General features: G+C 38.4%; 1 protein-coding gene across 11 annotated transcripts in view; it reads left to right on the plus strand.

Annotated features, from left to right (window-relative positions):
- The window catches only part of plekha5 (pleckstrin homology domain containing, family A member 5), a 461,083-nt gene extending 448,943 nt beyond the window's left edge, over positions 1-12,140 (plus strand). For 9 of the 11 annotated variants that reach the window (XM_039769746.1, XM_039769751.1, XM_039769749.1 and 6 more), the window contains 2 exons: positions 5,240-5,383; positions 11,172-12,140. In XM_039769746.1, coding sequence (XP_039625680.1) covers positions 5,240-5,340 — 101 coding nt within the window. In that variant the 3' untranslated portion in view covers positions 5,341-5,383; positions 11,172-12,140. The remainder of the gene's footprint in view (positions 1-5,239; positions 5,384-11,171) is intronic. The other 2 variants (XM_039769747.1, XM_039769748.1) reach the window with 2 other exon arrangements.
- Positions 12,141-20,015: the final 7,875 nt, after the last annotated feature.

A 20,015-nucleotide genomic window follows, 5' to 3' on the forward strand; every position in this document is an offset into this window, starting at 1 on the left:
AATGGCAGTCAAGATGCCTGTGTCTAGCCTGTAGAGGTCTGGGAGTCGCTCCATGTATATGCCTCCAAGATCATCACAGACCCACCACCAAACCAGTCATGCTAAACGATGTTACAGGCAGCATAATATTATTTACGGCTTCTCCTGACCCTTTCACGTCTTTCACATATACTCAGGGTGAACCTGCTCTCATCTGTGAAAAGCACAGGACGCCAGTGGTGGACCTGCCAATTCTGGTATTCTATGGCAAATGCCAATTGAGCTCCCCGGTGCTGTGCAGTGAGCACAGGGCGCAGTAGACATTTGGGCCCTCAGGCAACCCTCATGAAGTCTATTTCTGATTGTTTGGTCAGAGACATTCACACCAGTGGCCTGCTGGAGGTCATTTTGTAGGGCTCTGGCAGTGCTCATCCTGTTCCTCCTTGCCCAAAGGAGCAGATACTGGTCCTGCTGATGGGTTATGGACCTTCTATGGCCCTCTCCAGCTCTCCTAGAGTAACTGCTTGTCTCCTAGAATCTCCTCCATGCCCTTGAGACTGTGCAGGGAGACACAGCAAACCTTCTGGCAATGACACGTATTGATGTGCCATCCTGGAGAAGTTGGACTACCTGTGCAACCTCTGTAGGGTCCAGGTATCACCTCGTGCTACCAGTAGTGACACCGACTGTAGCCAAATGCAAAACTAGTGAAGAAACAGTCAGAAAAGATGAGGAGGGAAAAATGTCAGTGGCCTCCACCTGTTAAACCATTCCTGTTTTGGGGGTCATCTCATTGTTGCCCCTCTAGTGCATCTGTTGTTAATTTCATTAACACCACAGCAGCTGAAACTGATTAACAACCCCCTCTGCTACTTAACTGACCAAATTAATATCCCATAAGTTTCATTGACTTTATGCTATACTCTGATTAAAAAGTGTTCCTTTAATTCTTTTGAGCAGTATAGATTTAATGCTTTTGTGGTTGGTAGAATCATGGTGTGCCTTGGGATTTTTTGGGTTACAAAAAGTGTGCCACCACAGAAAAATGATGGGAAAACATTGCTGTGTCTACACTTTTGCTAAAGATCTCTGTAGCTGCCATCTTGCCTAAAATCTGACACCATGCATTACTTGGATGATATTTTTCATTTTTTTGCATAAATTTGTGAAAATGCTGCAAACTGGAATAATGGGCAGGTATAATGATTATACTTCTATTTTGTACAATTTTATCATTTTATTAGGACAATCAGCAGTGTACGCTGGCTGGCAGACTGGCAAGTTAAATACAGAGGTAACAGACACTTATTTTGGTTTTAGTGCCGCTCAAAAAATGTTTTTCAGCACTTATGGGATATGAGATCTTCTTACAGAAACATGGAATGGAAAAAAAAGAGCATACATTTTTACTTTTGCAACTTTTCTCTGGTATTGCACCAGGACTGCTATAAATTTCCCTCCCCACCCTCTTTCTTCCCAATCCCCTACACCTATGTCAGTATGTGTAATTCAAGAAAATGAATACACATGTTACATAATTGACATGTGGTGTATTGCTGTGAACTGTGTAATACAAAATGTTAAACCTTTAAATGAACATTTTATTTCATAAAATTTTTAAAGGTTGCATATAAATACAGTACTGGATATGTATATAATTCTTTAGGTACACACTTTATTTGTATTGTTGTTTCATAATGTTAAAAAAAACTGAGAGAATGAGAGAAAAGATTCTCTGGTCTGATGTAACAAAAATTAAACTCTTTGGTCAGAACTCCAAGAATTATGCCTAGTGAAGACCAGGCACTAATTACCTGCCTAATATCATCCCAACGGTGAAGCATGGTGGTGGTAGCATCACGCTGTGGGGGTGCTTCTCAGTGGCAGGGACAGGGACAGAGAGACTGGTCAGAATTAAAGAAAGGATGAATGCAGCCAAATACAGAAAAGTGCTTAAAGGACCTGATTCAGAGTGTATTCCACCTCAGACTGGAGCAACAGTTCACCTTTCAGCACAAGAATGACCTAAAGCATACTGCCAAGGAAACATTAGAGTGGCTTTGGGAAAAGTCAGTGACTGTCCTTTAGTCTTTCAGCCAAAGCTCAGACTTAAAAACATACATCATCTGTGGAGAGACCTGAAAATGGCAGTTGACAGACTCTTCCCATCACATTTAAAAGAGCTTGAGAGTTTTCTTAAACGGACACAGTATTACATCTCAGTTAGCCCAGCCAGATTATTCCGGTGTAATTATGGGAATCTGAGAGATAGTAACTCATGCAGAGGTTAGGTTTAGATCCTCTTTTACAAAAATGCAAATTGGGCAGCAGGCTACCTCTAACATTCCATGCCATCTTCTCCTCTTGGTTGACTTTCGTAGATTTTAGGTAGTCTTTGAGAGCTTTTTTATTGTGTATTTATAGGCTGTCCCCTTTCTGTAGCAACTACGTGGCATGCAAAGGATATGATGACCAAATGGATCCTGCACTGTGTAATTATTCCTGTAACTTCTTGAGTTCACTATGCCTCAGGATTTCATCATTTCTAGTGTGTTGTACTAAGAATTTTTGGAGGTACCTTTGATAAAACAGATTTAGTTTCAGGGCTATTTTCACTGTAGTTTTCCTTATTTCAATTGTGCAGGACCACTGTACTATATAAGTGTAGTTTTATTTCTGATATTCTTTGCGGACCAAATCATACCCAGTCTCTGAAATAGTACTGTTGCCTTGCCAGTCCACATTTTTCTTGTCACCGCCATCAGTGAATATCATGATGCCCAGGTTGATAAATTAGAGAACAACTTGGGAAAAAAAAACCCAATCTGTGTAAGTGTTTTGGATTGAAAATTAATGAACATTATCTTTGTTTTGTTTATACATAGCCTTACTTTAAAAGCAGTTTTGTGTAGTCTGTTTGTGAGCTCTTGCAGCTAATTTGTAGTTTCTGCTAACCGGACAATGCCATCTGCAAACAAAAGATCTGTGAGGCATGCAGTTGCTATTCATTCATTTTACAGCACTACAAAGTTATTTTCTATCAATGTTATTAAATACTTTTTTTAAAATCCACAAAGTTAATTATAAATAGTTTCTGGACTGGTAGACTTTGTTTGATAATATTCCCAAGGATAAATATCTGCTTGGTGCAAGATCTCTGTTTACAGATTCCAGCTTGTTCTTCCCTGAAGACACTATTTACTGCTTCTCAAAGCAACAAGTAGAAAAACTTTCTTGGTATTGAGAGAAGAGCAGTACCTCTCCAGTTATTGCAATTGGCACTACCCCCCTTCTTTGGTATTTCACCTCATCTTCATCCTTCTGGTGTAGATTCTTTCTCTCAACAGGTGCCTAGAAACCGTATTATGCACCCCATAAGCCATATCAGTTCCCATATCATATTAGGTCCCCCATTGTCAAGGTTCCTGCAGTCGTTATGGCCACTGCGAGTTCTTTTTCCATAATGTTTTGTTGTATTTATGTCAAGATTTGCATTTGAAGGGAGTGTTCTATCCAGCAAGCAGGATTGGGATAGAATTAGTTTTGTGTCAGGGGAAGCACTTGCCTGTTGTAATGTTTTTGGATTGTATGTGTGTGTTTTATTTGTTTATTTTATTTTTTGTTTTTTTCTGCATTTAAAATCTAACCATGTGCACACAAAGATGTATTTTATTTTGCAAGATTTGTCCTAAAAGGTGAACTTTCAGCCAAGCTTTAACTGTTAAACATATACAGGTATAGCAGAAAATGACCCTACCCCACAAAATAATGGTAATTTTGTTTTTGTTAAGTATTAACTAGTAGTAATTTCTACTGTGTAGTTTTGATATTCGTATTGTATTCATATGCATAAAAAGGCACAATGCATAGCTAAACATACCTTGAACACTCCAACCTTCTGTACTGCATTGTAGCATAGAACACTCTGCAATGAGCAGTTTTCCTACTTTACAGTGCAGTATCTAATGCAAAGCACAAGCCACAGTGTAAGCCAGTGCTTGCATGTCATTTAAAATATTTATATCTTTAAAGTCTTGTACACATTAAAATTCAGCTGAAAGATGTACATTACTTCATAACATAAGAGGACAACTGCTGCTTGAGTGGCTATTCGAAGCTGAACAGTGTGGCTGTGCACATAAGAGGGCTCTACAGTGAACCGGCATCCTTTCCATGGCCATTAGCTGCCTTGTTCCTTTGTGGACTGGATAAGCAGTGACCCTCTGCAATTGTGAAAGGGAATAAAGTGGTTTTGAGAGTGTTAAGTCATGCATACGGGTAACGAGGAGAAAACAATACACTCCAGCAACCTGTAGTGTAGCATTTTCTAATGTGTTCACTTTTGTTTTCCATGGTGTGTTTTGTCAATGTGAGTTTTTTTTTTTTTCCATCAAAAGTGAAATAATTATTTTTTTGTGGTATTATATATAATCTGCTTTGTTTTGATTAATTTCTCAATGCAGCTTTTTATGTTAGTCATGTGGCAAAATAGTAGTAACTTAACAAATCCTGAGTTTTTCAAATATAATTACATTTTTTCAATATTAAAAAAGTCTCGCTTTTGTTGTTAAATAACTGTTTGGTAAATATTTATGACAAATGTGTGGATTAAAAAGAGAATGTTAAAGTTCTTGGTATTTTAAACTGGTGTGACAGTAAATGGGTTGCAGTTTTCAAATAAAGTTCTGAAAGACTATATTTGAAAATAAGTGTTACAGATTTGTGAACATAGGACTCTTAATAATTACAGTTTTAGTCAGTGCATGTTACAAATAATTGCTTTGTGAATTCCAAAAATATCATTAAAAGAATATTTAAGTATTTCTGCATTTTAAACTGTGGCCCTATTTTCACCTCCACAAATATTTGTGAAAGTGATTATAAATATCCTCACAGCAAGAAGCATTTCCACATGTTCTCTAGACACCAGTTGGGTAAACCTGAACTTGTAGCTTTGTGAATTCAAGCCTGATGGCACTTTCTCATGAGAATATTAAAGAACAGGAAGTTTTGTTCCATGCTTTCTCTTTGATCCCTTAAGAAAAACAGACATTCATGTAGGGATAACTGAACTCACTTTGCCTTCAGAGCTGACTGATGCAAGTTAAAGGAAACAATGCATTTTGTGGTGTATAATGTTTCTCTGTGTATTTTGTTAAGGGTATGTCAAAAAGTCTTCGTGTGAAATGTCATTAAATGTGTCTTCCTGCTACATTTCCATTTTCTTTTCTTTTTTTTTTTTGTTTTGCTGCTGTCTCAGCTATTTATTTTGTTTTCTTTTGTTGCGCTGTTATTTACAGTGAAAAGCCTCCCCTCTCCACCTCAGTCCCCAACTGTTACATCATCACCGTCACATCCTAAACTTTCAGAGGGATCCCACTTCATGTGTGTTTAGTAACAAACAGTAAGTCTTATCTTTTTAATCTTTCTTGATATCCTTTCATTATACTAATTTAAAGCAAATAAAATTCTTTTCTGTTACTTAGTAGCTAATGATGCATTTTTAAATGTGACTGGCTAGGATCAAATCAAACAGTTTTTAATTTTGTTTTTGTCGGAGGTGTGGGCTGTGTGTTTGTGAGAGTCGAGAACAAATGAGCATTCAGTCATTAGTAGAATGCATAGATTGTACTGACAAGGAATAAAGGCCGGTTTATGCTTTACACACACGTGTACACACACACATCATGGCTGCCATGTATTCCCAGCATTTATTTGACATGTCCTCTGAACATGTTTTCAGATATTAACGCAATGTATGTGCAAGTTGCAGTACCAGCAAAATAACGGGCATCACAGTGTGATCTATTCGGAACGTGACATCAGAGTCTCTGTTTACTATCAACATGTGATAGCAAGCTGCTTTGCAGATCCTACAGGATCAATATGTGTGCTTCAATTTTTGATGAATGGTTCGATGTGGTGAAGAAAAATGTATTTGTGGTGATTTTATATTCAAGTGTCGTATATTCCTCAACGTAATGACACCATCATTTTTGCACATTCACAACAACATAAGAATGTACGGAAGCAAATATGAGCCACAGAGAGAAAAAACGATAGTGACACAGTGAAACGGTCTATTTTGTGATTAAAGTGGAAATTTTGCCTTTAATCTCAAAATGTCCATTTCAATCTTGTAGTTTATTATTCAAGTAAATGTCATCTTAAAACCGACCTAGTTGTTAGTCTTCTGGGGCTTCCTCCAGAACTGACAGCAGCGGCAAGCACCAATTGCTATGCAGAACACATTAAATTTATGATATTTCAGCTATCTGCATATTTAGAATCCTTAGATTTTTACTTGATATCACTTTCATGATGAAATGCATTAAAGCATGTGGATTAGATTTTAAAGATAAATCTTTAACTTCATTTAAAAAATGAATACTGTTAATAGGGCGGCACGGTGGCGCAGTGGTAGCGCTGCTGCCTCGCAGTTAGGAGACCTGGGTTCGCTTCCCAGGTCCTCCCTGCGTGGAGTTTGCATGTTCTCCCCGTGTCTGCGTGGGTTCCCTCCCACAATCCAAAGACATGCGGGTTAGGTGGATTGGCGATTCTAGTGTGTGCTTGGTGTGTGGGTGTGTTTGTGTGTGTCCTGCGGTGGGTTGGCACCCTGCCCAGGATTGGTTCCTGCCTTGTGCCCTGTGTTGGCTGGGATTGGCTCCAGCAGACCCCCGTGACCCTGTGTTCGGATTCAGTGGGTTAGAAAATGGATGGATGGATGGATGGATACTGTTAATAATTACACGTGGGGGCAACACAGTGGCGGAGTGGTAACACTGCAGTTTCACAGGGAGTCACGTCATCGTTGTTCTCTGCCTGGAGTTTGCGTGTTTTCCTGGTGGATTTCCACAGTGTGCTCTGATTTCCTTCCAGAGACATGAAGGTTTGGGGATTTGGTGATGCTAAAATGAGACTAATATATGTGTATGCTTGTGTTCACCTTGCAATGAGCTGATGCCCTATCCAGGGTTTGTTTCTGTCTCGCACCCAATGCTTGCTGGAGTGGGTGCATCCCTGGATTGATGGATGTAATCATTAAACATCCTTTTCAGAGATGTTGTGGCAAGGTGTCCTGGGAATGTAATGAATGTTTCAGGCAATTCACAACACAGCGAAGCCAAACATTTTGCCACCATTATGATATCTTGCACTGCCACCTGCTGGAATCTTCCAGATTTATGTAAAGTACACACACAAGTATAAACAGTACACCACTTATGTAGCAGAAGCGTCCACAGGAGCAGGCATTGCAATGTTTGAAGTATAATCCAGGCCTAAGGAACACACGTTTTTGATTCTCGCAAACAGAAGAGAAGCTTATCAGTCGGAGATATCATGTTGTATGTACTAAAACAGAATGGAAACCTGAAAAAGGAGGCTAAGACTGCAGCTAAACACACTACAGCTAGTAACCCTTCACATAGCACAACTTCATCAGGAAGCACAGGGGGCCGTGGATCTCACTAACAGAAGAGAAGCTTGTCTGTTTGATGTCTCGCATGTTGCATACCAGATTGCTCCTGAGCTCACTGCAACTGTTAACAATTTATACAGCGCTGGCTGTCTGGTAGCATGCTATTTATTGCCTGTCAGGAAAAGGGGTGAGCATGACTGTGCTGGGAGATTGGTGCTCAATTGGTAAATGTGACATAGGGTGTAATTTGACATAGTGCAACAACAAAATCAGCAACGGCAGTCGACAAATCTGACATACCCCTCCATGAAAAGTCAGAGAATTTAACATCAACTTTATATACATCAGATTGACGTGCACTATGCTTAATTTTTGCAAAATCTGCATGTCATCGAAATACTAACAATGTAAGTATTCAGTAATGTATTGCATGCTGAATCTGCTTTAGTCCTATGTGTGACTGTGGTGTGCCTGGCAAATAAACTTTCTGTAAGTATGTGTATGCATCAGCGAGTTTTCTTGAATTGTGTAGCAGCTGGAGCAAGTTATATCATTAATGGTGAGGGTGCTAAAAAAAAAAACTACAGTTATTAAAAAAACAATGGTGACATATTTTTCTTTGGTGCCATGATAAATGTAGTTTTCATAAAGGAAAAAGAGAGACTGGAGGAGAGAAAAGATTAAAAAGGTCTGCAAACCCAGTCAGGTGGTCTGCTTTAAGGACACACTTGGAGGCTTCATCCAGGGCTGTAGTTTTGCTGATAAATAATCAATTAAAATTTGTCCACATTAAAGTAAACACTTGCTCATAATTAGAGGTAAAGATATATTTAACCAAGTTTCATTGCCTGTAATTTCATATTTTATAATTTTTCATCATCAGTATGGCCCAGCATATAGACATGTTAAAGATAATAATGTGTTTTGGTGCAGTGCCTGCCTGTGTAATATAGGGATATGGTGACATTTGTAGCAGTCAGTTAATCATTATCCAAGCCGCTATATCCTTATTACAGGATCACGGGGGTCTACTGGAGCCAATCCCAGCCAACATAGGGTGCAAGGCAGGAACAGACCCCCGGCAGGGCACATGCGCACACACACACCAAGCACACACTAGGGACAATTTAGAATCTCCAATGAACCTAACCTGCATGTCTTTGGACTGAGAGAGGAAACCGGAGCACCCGGAGGAAACCCCACACAGTCACGGGGAAAACATGCAAACTCCATGCAGGGAGGACCCAGGAAGTGAATCATCCTTTTGTTTTCCCATTGTCAGCCTGAATATTTTTTTCTTCCAGAGCAAGCCAAAGATTACATTTCTGGATCCAATAAATTTACTTTCATCTTTTGTTTAGAAATTTGACAAGTGTTACAATCTCTGTGGTTAAGTGGAAGTGGGTTTGGTGTCTTTTCACATGCACAGTGCGTGTGTTATTTGCAGTCTTCCGCAAGGCTGACACCCCCCCCACTGATTCTTGCATCTTAGACAAAAGAACACAATGACATTATGTATTATAAAAAAAAAGTGGTATTTTCTGAAACATATTTTGCATTTCAGATTACTTTTTAAAATTGTATTCATTTTTGTGGAGGAAGGAGATGGAAATTAGCAGGCATTGCTTTACCAGATTTATATTTTGTTGTGCTATAATTGGATATTGGTATTATGCCAAAAAAGGGCAATTATATCTGATATAAAGTCAAAATGAGTGCCACATAATTACATAACATGCTCTAAACCCCTTAATTCATAGGAATTAAGGATCCGCAGTACAATGGATCCTACCTTGGCAGAAGGCAGGAAGTAGCTGTGGACAGCGTTCCAGTCCATCACTCCTCAAAATCACACTTATATGGGGTCATTTTGGAATGGCAACCTACCCATACACATGAGGTGTAGGTTATGCATGATGAAAAACATGCCGATGCTGGGGGAATGTGCAAACTCCACATAGAACGTCCAGTTGTGAGTTTTAACCCTGCCATGCCTCATTTGTGATGCACCAGCACTAACCCCTGTACTACTATGCCATTCTGTTTTACGTAATGCCGTCTTTAAATTGAGAATAAACAGCCTTCATGAAAAGTGCACAAATTAGGGTTTGGAATTTCAGAGGAACAAGCAAAAAGTGGAAATGATTGCTAAAAGAAATGTCAAAAGCAAAATACTTTTATCTGAGTCAGTATCACAGACCTCTGCCTAGTGAGGGCTTGATTTTAGAGAGGAAATCTTTTTGATTATTAAGAAATCACTTGGGCAATATATTTAAAATAATTTGCCCGTATGTTAGTAAGCTGGAAGCTGTATTAGCTTTCCCCTATTCATTTTGTTAAAGTGAAGCTTCGGTATTTTTTAAATACACTTTTTTGCATGTTTAATGCCATCTTTTGTGGTTGTTTCATTTATCCAAAAGGGAGCACATCAGGTATCCTTTTTTGGCCAGAAGTGAAAAGTGTTAAATTACTGAAGTAAGAACTTCCTAGCCAAAGGTCTTAGGGGTGGCGGGGATTATTGCAATATACAATAGCAATGAATGTATTTTTAAAGATGTAGGAATGAATGGATAGTAATTAGCTTAACACTGTTGCGTCTCTTACACATTTAACATGAAAATTAGCTCTTAATTCTTGGGCTATTTTAACCACTGCAATATTAAAATTACTCCTTATATATGTGTCCCTCTGCCAAGGAATTTTAAGATGTGATGACTCTTATGTTAAGAAATGGCCAGTTAAAATGCATTAGTTGATGTTGTCCATGTTTTGGGTTAGACACGCACCTTAACAATAAGTACACACTCAAAAGACCCCCTGCATCTTGAAGCAGAAGTATGAAGCAGAGCTGATGAGCAAATCAAGTATTTCATCATATGAAAGCCTACAAACGCATATCATGCATGTTGACATCCTCCCAGTTCTGTATAGGGCACCAGTGGGAGATTTCTGCTGTTCATAAGCCCCTGATGGGAGTTTAGGTCAAGAATCTGCCTTATGAACTGCTCTCGCATTTAGGATTTCACTTGTTATTTTTTGTAAATGTTTGGTTTTTAGGTCAGCACTTGTTTACTGAGCAGCATTATTTTTATTGGGGACAATTCTAAGGCAATCCTGACCAAAACAAAGTGTGGACCAAAAAAAAAAAATTTTAAAGAGCATTATTACACTGCTACTTTGCAATATATAAAAACTCCCTTAAATATAGAAAGCATGATCATTTAAAAACCATCTGAAGTGTTTTTTTAGAGTTGTGTATGTATGCATGATATTTTCCATCACAGCATTTTTGCAAAAATAGTAAATTCTCAAAGACCATCGCACACAAAAAACAGGTCAGTTCATCATTCAGCTAGTCATCTTACCGTTAAGGCAGTTTTCTGGTGAGGGTGATGGCAGCAGACAGTCTGATGTATGTGAGTCAGCACATAAGGAACCTGTAGCCCACCCTGATTCACCCATTTCCATTACTTTGGTGTCCTCCCCAACAGCTACTCAAGGACTTGCTCCCATGGTCCTCTACATGATACGTAGCCAATTGCTGAGTAGTGGCTCATGTGTGATGGCACAGCAGCGTTTTTCTTCCTCTACTTAGAAAGTTTAAATCTGTGAAAGAGTTTTGATCGGGGTAGACAAGTAAATCTTCATATAACAGAATCTGATCATACTATTGTGTAGAATAAATGTAGTCTCATCTGTAATTTCTTAAATGTTACTTTTAGTGTAACTCTATTTTACTGAATACATATTTTGTTTTTGTATTATTCTACAGCTCAAGCAATGGCCTCTGTGAAGTCATGTACATGAGAACTGCCAACTGAAGTCCAGTCTTTGGTACAGAGAACCATGTTGCACACTTCGTGTCCTTTCGGAGTAATCCATCCGGACAGTTCTGTCCCACAAGAGAGATTTTCCATGACCAGCACTGGGCCTTATCATCTGATGCCTCCAAACAAGACTATCAGTGGCAAACTGACAAAGTAGAGGTGGTCTTCACTTTTCTATTGTCTGCCTCAGTCAAACATTCAGGAATCAATGTTCCAAATGGAAGTAGTGTTGTTTTTTATTTTAAACTACCGTGAAGATTATAGGTTTGGGTTATCCAAGGGCACCACCAACATATTGTTGGGGATTTTGCTTATAAGATTGCAAGTTTTGTTGAGGTGCTATTTTAAACTTCTTTTTATCAGAGTTATGGTAAAGCAAGATTTCATTAAGATTCATAATTTTATTCCTTAGGGTCTGTGAGCTAATCCAATGTTCACTACTTTACACCGTCACCAGCCATCGCTTCAATTTGTTGCTTTCTTTTCTCACTTGTTACAAAGAAGAGTCACTGCTGTTGCTGCAGGTTGACCACTTGTAATATTTCCGTTGTGATTATTTATACACAGTGCGCAGTATAACAATACTGAACACGACACACATTTGAATGTTATTGCTTATTATAAATCAATCTATTTTTCTTTTGTCTTTGGGGGGTGGGGGGGATGGCTACTTTGAGGTGATTGGAAGTCTGGGTTTAAAAAAAATTATATATAGCACATGTAAAAAGCAATAAACAAGCTTTGTAATCCAGTACTTCTGTTTGTGTACAAAATGTAATTATGTCCATTGTGAATATAACATGCAATGACAAGAGCTATAAAAATGCTACTTATTAGAAGTAATATGCAAATATTCAGAACCCATCTGTTTTATATCATGTTAATAAATGTTGATGTTCTTATATAATTCTTAACTGTTGTTTTGTTCTGCTGATGTCTCCACACCCTTATCACACCTTTTCTTACCTTCTGAAGAACATGGCTTCCACTACACTCTTTAGGTCGCCTTGATGTTTTGCCGTTGTGCTGCCCATCATTATTACATGTACAATCTGATTTTGTTTTTTTGAATGAACTGCTGTGCCTTTGTTATAAAGAAATTCAGCTTTTATCAAATTAGAAATCAAGCTTATGTAGTGTTTAAAAGCAAGACTTGGGGTTGCCTGTTTCACCCAACCAGAACAGACGTGCTGCACACAAGTGATCAGTCAAACAATACACACACATGCTGGCTGGGTAAACATAGCCCACTGTATTTTTAATGGCATTGTAGGCAATTGCTTTTACTGGTACTGTGTGTGCTGCGCATCAGTGGGTTGTGGAGTTTGGTGGGGGAGGCAACAAGGCCAAAATTAAAAGAGACTTTGGTAGGGGGCCAGGGGGTCTGTTCCAAAAAGCAAGATTACTGTGGATCCAGCTCATATAAGACAGGATCCAAGTTAATTCTGTTCCAGAAATACCTGGATTTAGTCATACCTGTGTTTGTCTCAAACAAATAAAGCCAGAATTACATGATCCATGAACCCAAGAAGGTGGACAATTCATTAATACTCATTATTTGAATGGGTTTAAGGTTTTAGCTTTGCCACCAATAAAGATTTGATAAATGCCAGGTAAGTTACAAGGGGAACCAGTGCCCTAAAACTAATCTGCAACTAGCAAGTTTAATGTGAAGGAAAAACAATTTGGAGGACTCAACAACAATGAGCAGAGAATCTAATCGTAGAACAAAATGGCAGAAATGCTGATTCCAGGGGCACTATTTAAGAAGCAGAGTAAGCCAACAAAATGTTGAGGCCCTTTCTGAACTACCAATTAACATATAGTCACACAATACTGCCCACAGAATGGGCTGATAAAGATCAGACCCCAGACAGATATTCGGGGCATGCTCAAAGAAGTGTCTGCATGAATTTTAATATGCTCCATGAGTCCATAAATTTGCTGTACTTCAGACAAAGTGATTTATGCAACAGAAAAAGTAAATGTAAAGAAAATTTAGTCCATGTCAAAAAGTAAAGGCAACACATGGTTCAACGGGTCAAGCATGGAGTTAAATAAACCAGTCACCAAAGTGTTAAAAAGCCCCCCAAGAAAACAAAAATGAAAAAAATACAATTTGGCTTATTTCTTGGCACAGATCATAACACTTATCTTAGATGTTTGTGACAAGTCTGCAAACAGTCTGCAAAAGATTAACAGATGCAACAAAACATTTTGGATTTTGTGGAGATTTTATCTCACAGGAAACCCCAGGACTACATCCATAGACTTCCAGACTCAATTTTCTTCTCCCGTGTTCATAGTTCAGCAATGTGAAACAATAAGACAAGCCTAGAGCCTCCAACATCGACAGCCTTACTTAAGGACCATGGAACTGTCTGCATTGATGTTTGGCCGAGCAGGGCAATGGGTATGTAGATAACAAAATTCCCAAACTGTAACCAGTCAAGAATCATAATTATAATTTGTACTTTAAATGTTTCTTTTGTTTTAGGGAGGAAAAAAAAAAAAGACACTTTTCTAAATCCTGCCAATCTCAATTCAAGTCTGTCATATGAACGTGCAGAAGGACATACAGTACCTTGTACAATGGTGATTATTCCTAAAAATCTGTGGGTTTTTTTACTTTTATTGAATTTATTTAAAACATGTAACATTCCATACAATCAAGTCAAACTTAACAAAACAAAGTTCAAATCAGCTCACACCCATGAGAAAGAGAGAAAGGCCAACAGCCAGAGTAGAACTTTTGAGAGTAGTATAGAGGGAAAGGAGTGTAAGTGCTTATTATCAAATATTATTGATTAGATGCAGCCAGGTTTAAGAAAGGTTATGAAAAGTTATGAATTAGATTTTTTTCCAATTTAAAATAGTATATAGCATCAATTACCCACTGACTTAACAGAGGTGGGTTAGGATTCTTCCAGTAGAGCAAGAGAAGTCTACGTACTAATGTTGAAATAAAGGCAATTACAGTATATTTGTCCTTCTCCACTTTAAGCCATCTAGGAGTACACCAAACACAACTGTTAGTGGATTAGGAGAGATTGTGACACCAAGGCTGTTTGAAAGGCATTTAAATGAATAATGTTAATTTGGTACACACCCAAAACGTGGCCCATTGAGGCTGGAGCTTGATTGCAATGTTCACAGGTTGGATCTTGTCCTGGAAATATTTTGGACAATTTTAAAATGAGACAGATGTGGTTAATAAAAAGAATTTAAGTTGAATAATTGACTGCTTTGCGCATATGGAGCTAGAGTGAATTCTGTGCATGGCTGCCTTCCACTTCTTTACTGAAATGTTGAGTAAGAGATCCTTTTCCCACCATACACTGGGATTTTTAAAAGGAAGGGACTTTAAAACGTTTTTTTATATATTATAGAAATGCTGTCTGAGTCCTCAAGATTGATCAATATCTCTTTTTGAATAGAAATAGGTGGGAGGTGAGGAAAACTGGGCAGTTTAACAAAGTTTCTAATTTGGAGATGGTGGAAAAATTGTGTTGATGGGAAACTAAAATTGTTCATAGGATGCAAAGACATTATTTACATACAAATCTCTAAATGATTTAATCCCATACATTTTCCAGACATTAAAAACTGTTCAAGTTACAGAATATGTTAACCACATGATAACCACCTTTTTCCACTCTCTCAAAAACTTGAAGTGCTTCCTACATTGGTTCCATATTCTGCGTGAATGAAGGACAATTGGGTTGTTAGTATATTGAGGATATCTTGTATTTACTGGTGTACAAAGCAAGGAATATAAAGAGGTACTGCAGGATTTCATTTCTATTGCAGACCAAGCTAGTATGTGTTCATCTATTTGTGTCAGTGTCAAGGTTTTTATAGCTGTATGTAATAAAATAGTAATAAAATTGAAAATTAGTTAGAGCCATGCAGCCTTCTGATTTAGATCATTGTAGGGTCAACCATTTGGATGTGTGGATATCCATGAATATGCATGAATGCCTTTGTAGATTTCAAACTGTGTTTTAGGCCATTGTCTTGTTGGAATATCCACCCCCTGCGTAACTTCAACTTTGTGACTGATGCTTGAACATTATCCTGAAGAATTTGTTGATATTGAGGTGAATTCATCTGCTCCTCGACTTTAGCAAGGGCTCCAGTCCCTGAACTAGCCCCACAGCATAATGGCACCTCCACCAAATTTGACAGTAGGTAGCAGGTGTTTGTCTCGGAATGTGGTGTTCTTCTTCTGCCATGCAAAGAGCTTTTTGTTATGACCAGATAACTCAATTTTCGTCTCATCAGTCCAAAGCCCTTTGTTCCAAAATGAATCTGGCTTGTCTAAATAAGCATTTGCATACAACAAGTGACTCTGTTTGTGTCGTGAAGGCAGAAAGGGCTTCTTTCTCATCACCCTGCCATACAGATGTTCTTCATGCAAATTGCACTGAATTGTAGAATGATGTACAGATAACACCATCTGCAGCAAGATGTTCTTGGAGGTGAGCTGTGGGTGGTTCTCTGTCACCATTCTCACAATCCTGCACATATGCCACTCCTGTATTTCTCTTGACCTGTCAGACCTGGGTTTAACAGCAACTGTGCCTGTGGCCTTCCATTTCCTGGTTACATTCCTTACAGTTGAAACTGACAGTTTAAACATCTGAGATAGCGTTTTGTAGCCTTCCCCTAAACCATGATACTGAACAATCTTTGTTTTCAGATCTTGTAAGAGTTGCTTTGAGGATCCCATGCTGTCACTCTTCAGAAGAGAGTCAAAGGGAAGCACAACTTGCAAATGACCACCTTAAATACCTTTTCTCATGATTGGACACACCTGTCTATGAAGTTCAAGGGTTAACGAGTTAATCCAACCAATTTGGTGTTGCAAGTAATCAGCATTGAGCAGTTACATGCATTCAAATAAGCAAAATTACAAAAGGTACCCAGCCAGTTTTTCACATTTGATTTAATTTCATACAACTAAATGCTGCTTCACTAAAAATCTTTGTTCGGAAAACACCCCAGTACTCAGATGTTCCTAGGAAATGAAAGAAATACCACGGTTATCTTTTTTTTGTTGAAAGTGGAGTGGTGTTCCCAAACTTTTTCATATGACTGTCACAAACTCGAGCCAGATTTATATATATATATATATATAATCTGGTTTCCTGGCTGCAAAAGTAATATTCAATGAATACAGCACTGATACGCACAAAACTGAGTCCAAAACAGAACTAAGGGAATAGGGAAAAGTTGGAGGCTTTTAAAGGGGAAGACAGGAAGTGAAGTCAAAGGGGTCATGCTCATGTCATTGGTGCAAGCCCAGACATGACATCACAGGGGCTGGAGCCGGCAAGGTCTCCTTCCATTGGCTCGGTCCCAGAAGTGACATCAAGAGGACCCAGGTGAAATCTCCCGTGAATTCTGCAGGCAAGGGAGAAAGAGTCAGTGCACTCTGCCCCATCCCTGTATGTCTCGGAACAGTCCTTACTCAAGCCCTTTAGCTGCCTCCCACGCACACGTCTATGACACTGTATCTTGAAATTCTGCTAGTACAGTTAGGGCTGCAGGCACTGAATTTTGTGGGCCTGATATATAAAAGTACCATATCATCTGCATATAGTGATATTTTCTGTTCAAATCCTTCTGTGAAAATCCCTTTTACCTGTGATGCATTTTGAAAGTGAACAGCCAGGGGCTCAATGGAAATTGCAAAGGTGGCAAGGGACATCCTTGTCTAGTACCACATTCTAGTTTTAAGTAGTCCGAGCTAAATGTTAATACAAACTGGAACTTCTGAACTGGTATACAGCACGACCTTGAGATAAGAGTGCCCCAACGTACGAGTTTTTTGAGATACGAGCCATCACTAGGTCGATTTTTTGCCTTGAGTTACAAGCCAAAATTCAAAATACGAGCCATCAAAGAGCATTCCAAGGAACTGACGGTAGAGGAGTTGATGGAACTACAGATGTGGCAACATATGGAGGTTCTACAGGAGATGGGTATCGCGGAGGTGGCAGAGGCAGAGGAGGTTACCTCATAAAGTGAGATAAAGGAAGTGTTTTCAATTTGGGAAAAAAAGTTTTGAACTTTAAAGAAAAGACACCCTGAAAAAGTTGCAACTGATAGTGCAGCCGAGTTATTTAATGACACTTGCCGTACGCTTGACTTTATTGAAAAGAAACATCCTGAAAAAGTTACAACTGACCGCGTAGCAGCTGTATTTAATGACACTTGCCTAACGCATTTTAGAAACATTCTGACAGAGAGGATGAAATAGACCTCATTGGACAGGTTTTTATCGAAAACCCCTGCAGATGAAAGTGAGGAAGGTGCGGCGAAAAGGGCAAAAATCAGTGAATAACATTCAGTTTAGCCTTTCTCCACCACCTCTGTCAGCATCTCCAAGGTAAATGCTTTACATTATACGGTACTTAATACAACCAGTTTATTGCAGTACATTCTATTGTGCTGTGTTTTTATACAATATTTGTTATTTATAAGTACATTTTTGTTATTTAAAAACATGTAACAAAAAAATTGCAGTGTTTTCTGGGGGCCCGGAACAGATTCATGACATTTCAATTCATTCAATGGGGAAAATTGATTTGAGATAAGAGCATTTTGACTTAAGAGCTTGGTCACGGAACGAATTAAACTCTTATCTCAAGGTATCACTGTAGTTTGATCCATGCACATATATTTGGGCCAAATTTAAATTTGTGCAAAGTGGTGAATAAGTAATCCCATTCAGGCAGAACAAATGCCTCTTCTGTATCCAAAGATAAGATCTGTGGAGTGTTGGACTTTATGGGTGATTATATTACATTAAATAGGCATCAAAGATTGGAAGCCAAATGTCTACCTTTACTTATCCAGTTTGGTCTTGTGATATTACTGAAGAGAGCACTTTCTCAATCCTTCTGGTGAGGACTTTGGAGAGTATCTTAACATCATTATTCAGAAGTGAGATTGGTCTGTATGAAGCACATTGTAATAAGTCCTTATTTTTCATAGGAAAAACGGTAATTAATGCTTGGCAGAAAGTCTGAGGTGGAATTGTATTGTCCCTGGCTTCTATAAAAGTTGCCGATTTAAATATAAAGGAACTTGACTGAATTTTTTTTTGTGAAAAATTTAGCAGGGTAGCCATCAGGACCTGGTGCTTTCCTACACCACAGTGAGTTTATAGTGACTAGTAATTCTGATCATATCAGAGGTTTATCTAGTTCCTTTGCACCGAGATTATCTAGCTGTGGTATCTAATTTATCAATAAATGCATTAGATTGTCTTTTATTCTTTAAACCGAGTAGAATATAAGGACTCATAGTAGTCTCTAAATGTGTACATTAGATTTTTATGGTCAATGATTCTATTTCCGTCACTGTTGGCAAGTACTGATATTGCATTGTGAACTGTCTGCTTGTGGATTTGTTGAGCTAAGATCGTGTTAGCCCTCTCTGTGTTCGTAATAAGGATGTTGCAATTTTACTTTTTTTTAATGTGCTTTAATATACATTTTGTACAGTTCTCATCAGCTAATGTTAATGGGGTTAAGACGCCAGCTGCAAGATTAGTACAGGGGTATAGCCATGTGATCTCCATGATCAGAGGGGCAGGGGTGGAGAGAACAGTAGTGTCATAGTTGCAAGGTTTGATCGTTGTAAAGAAATTATCAATTCTTGAGTCACAAAAATGTACTGCTGCGAAGAAGGAATATGCTTTAATATGGATTTGGATAGCTCCATGGGTCTGATAAGCTATGATCAATTAAAAACTGTGTGATTATTTTTGCAGTGTTATATGTTATTGCTTCTGTAGGTGAAGACTTGCCTAATAAAGTCTCTATCATCCACAGTAGTTATGTAGATATTTATCAAAATCACTTTACCATTAAATAAATTACACACCTTCACGTCTCAGCCTTCAGGATCAGGTAGTACATCTGATACTTCTAACAAAAATTGTTCTATAAAAGATTCCCACACCTTTTCAAATGAAACCGATCCTTGCTGATTAAGTGAGTCTCCTGTAAAAATTGCTATCTTTGCAATTAGACTTGTTAGAGGAAGAAAGTATTCTCTCCCCTAATTTGTGATTAAGACCTTTGACATTTCAGCTAACAAAGTTCACGGTTTGGTTATAAAGACATTATTCTGAGCTTTTGTCGTCATTTTATAATCTTAAATTAAGGTTGTACATTATTGCATAATATTGCTTCAACCTTAATTTCCAATAGTACCAGGAGTTATGGCTATGAAGCCTACTGATGTGTTGGCACTTACAATTGTGGGGGTGAAAAGGATAGATCAGAAATAGCTTGCTCCGTTTCTCGCCTCCCCAAATCAGGCTAGACCACAGTTCACAAAGTCCCAGTCCTCTGACATGCTTAGAGAACAGAGCACATCCAGAACAAAACAAGCCCCCAAGCAGCAGTTTAGAAGGAATAGAGCAGAGATATACTGTACGTTGTATAAAATTACAGCAAAAGTCTCACTGCAAATAGGCCAAATTCCAGGTACAGTCATCTTTGCCTTGCCAGGACACGATTTGACTCACAATAGTGTTTTAAAACAAAACAAAAAAAAGTTTTTGCAAAAAGTCGAGATCAATTTTTTTTTAAGCTCTCTTTCTGCTTCATCTGGAGAACTAAAATGTACAACTTACCTTGAATATCCACTCTTAGTTTAGCAAAATACAAGAGACTATCTAAACCCATGCATTTTAATGCACTTTCTTGCTAGGAAAAAATGATACAGAGGTTTGTAAAAGGCTACATTTAATGAAGATTTTCAGGAACCAA

Source organism: Polypterus senegalus, chromosome 11 (assembly GCF_016835505.1).
Source record: "Polypterus senegalus isolate Bchr_013 chromosome 11, ASM1683550v1, whole genome shotgun sequence".
In the NCBI taxonomy this organism is placed as follows: domain Eukaryota; kingdom Metazoa; phylum Chordata; class Cladistia; order Polypteriformes; family Polypteridae; genus Polypterus; species Polypterus senegalus.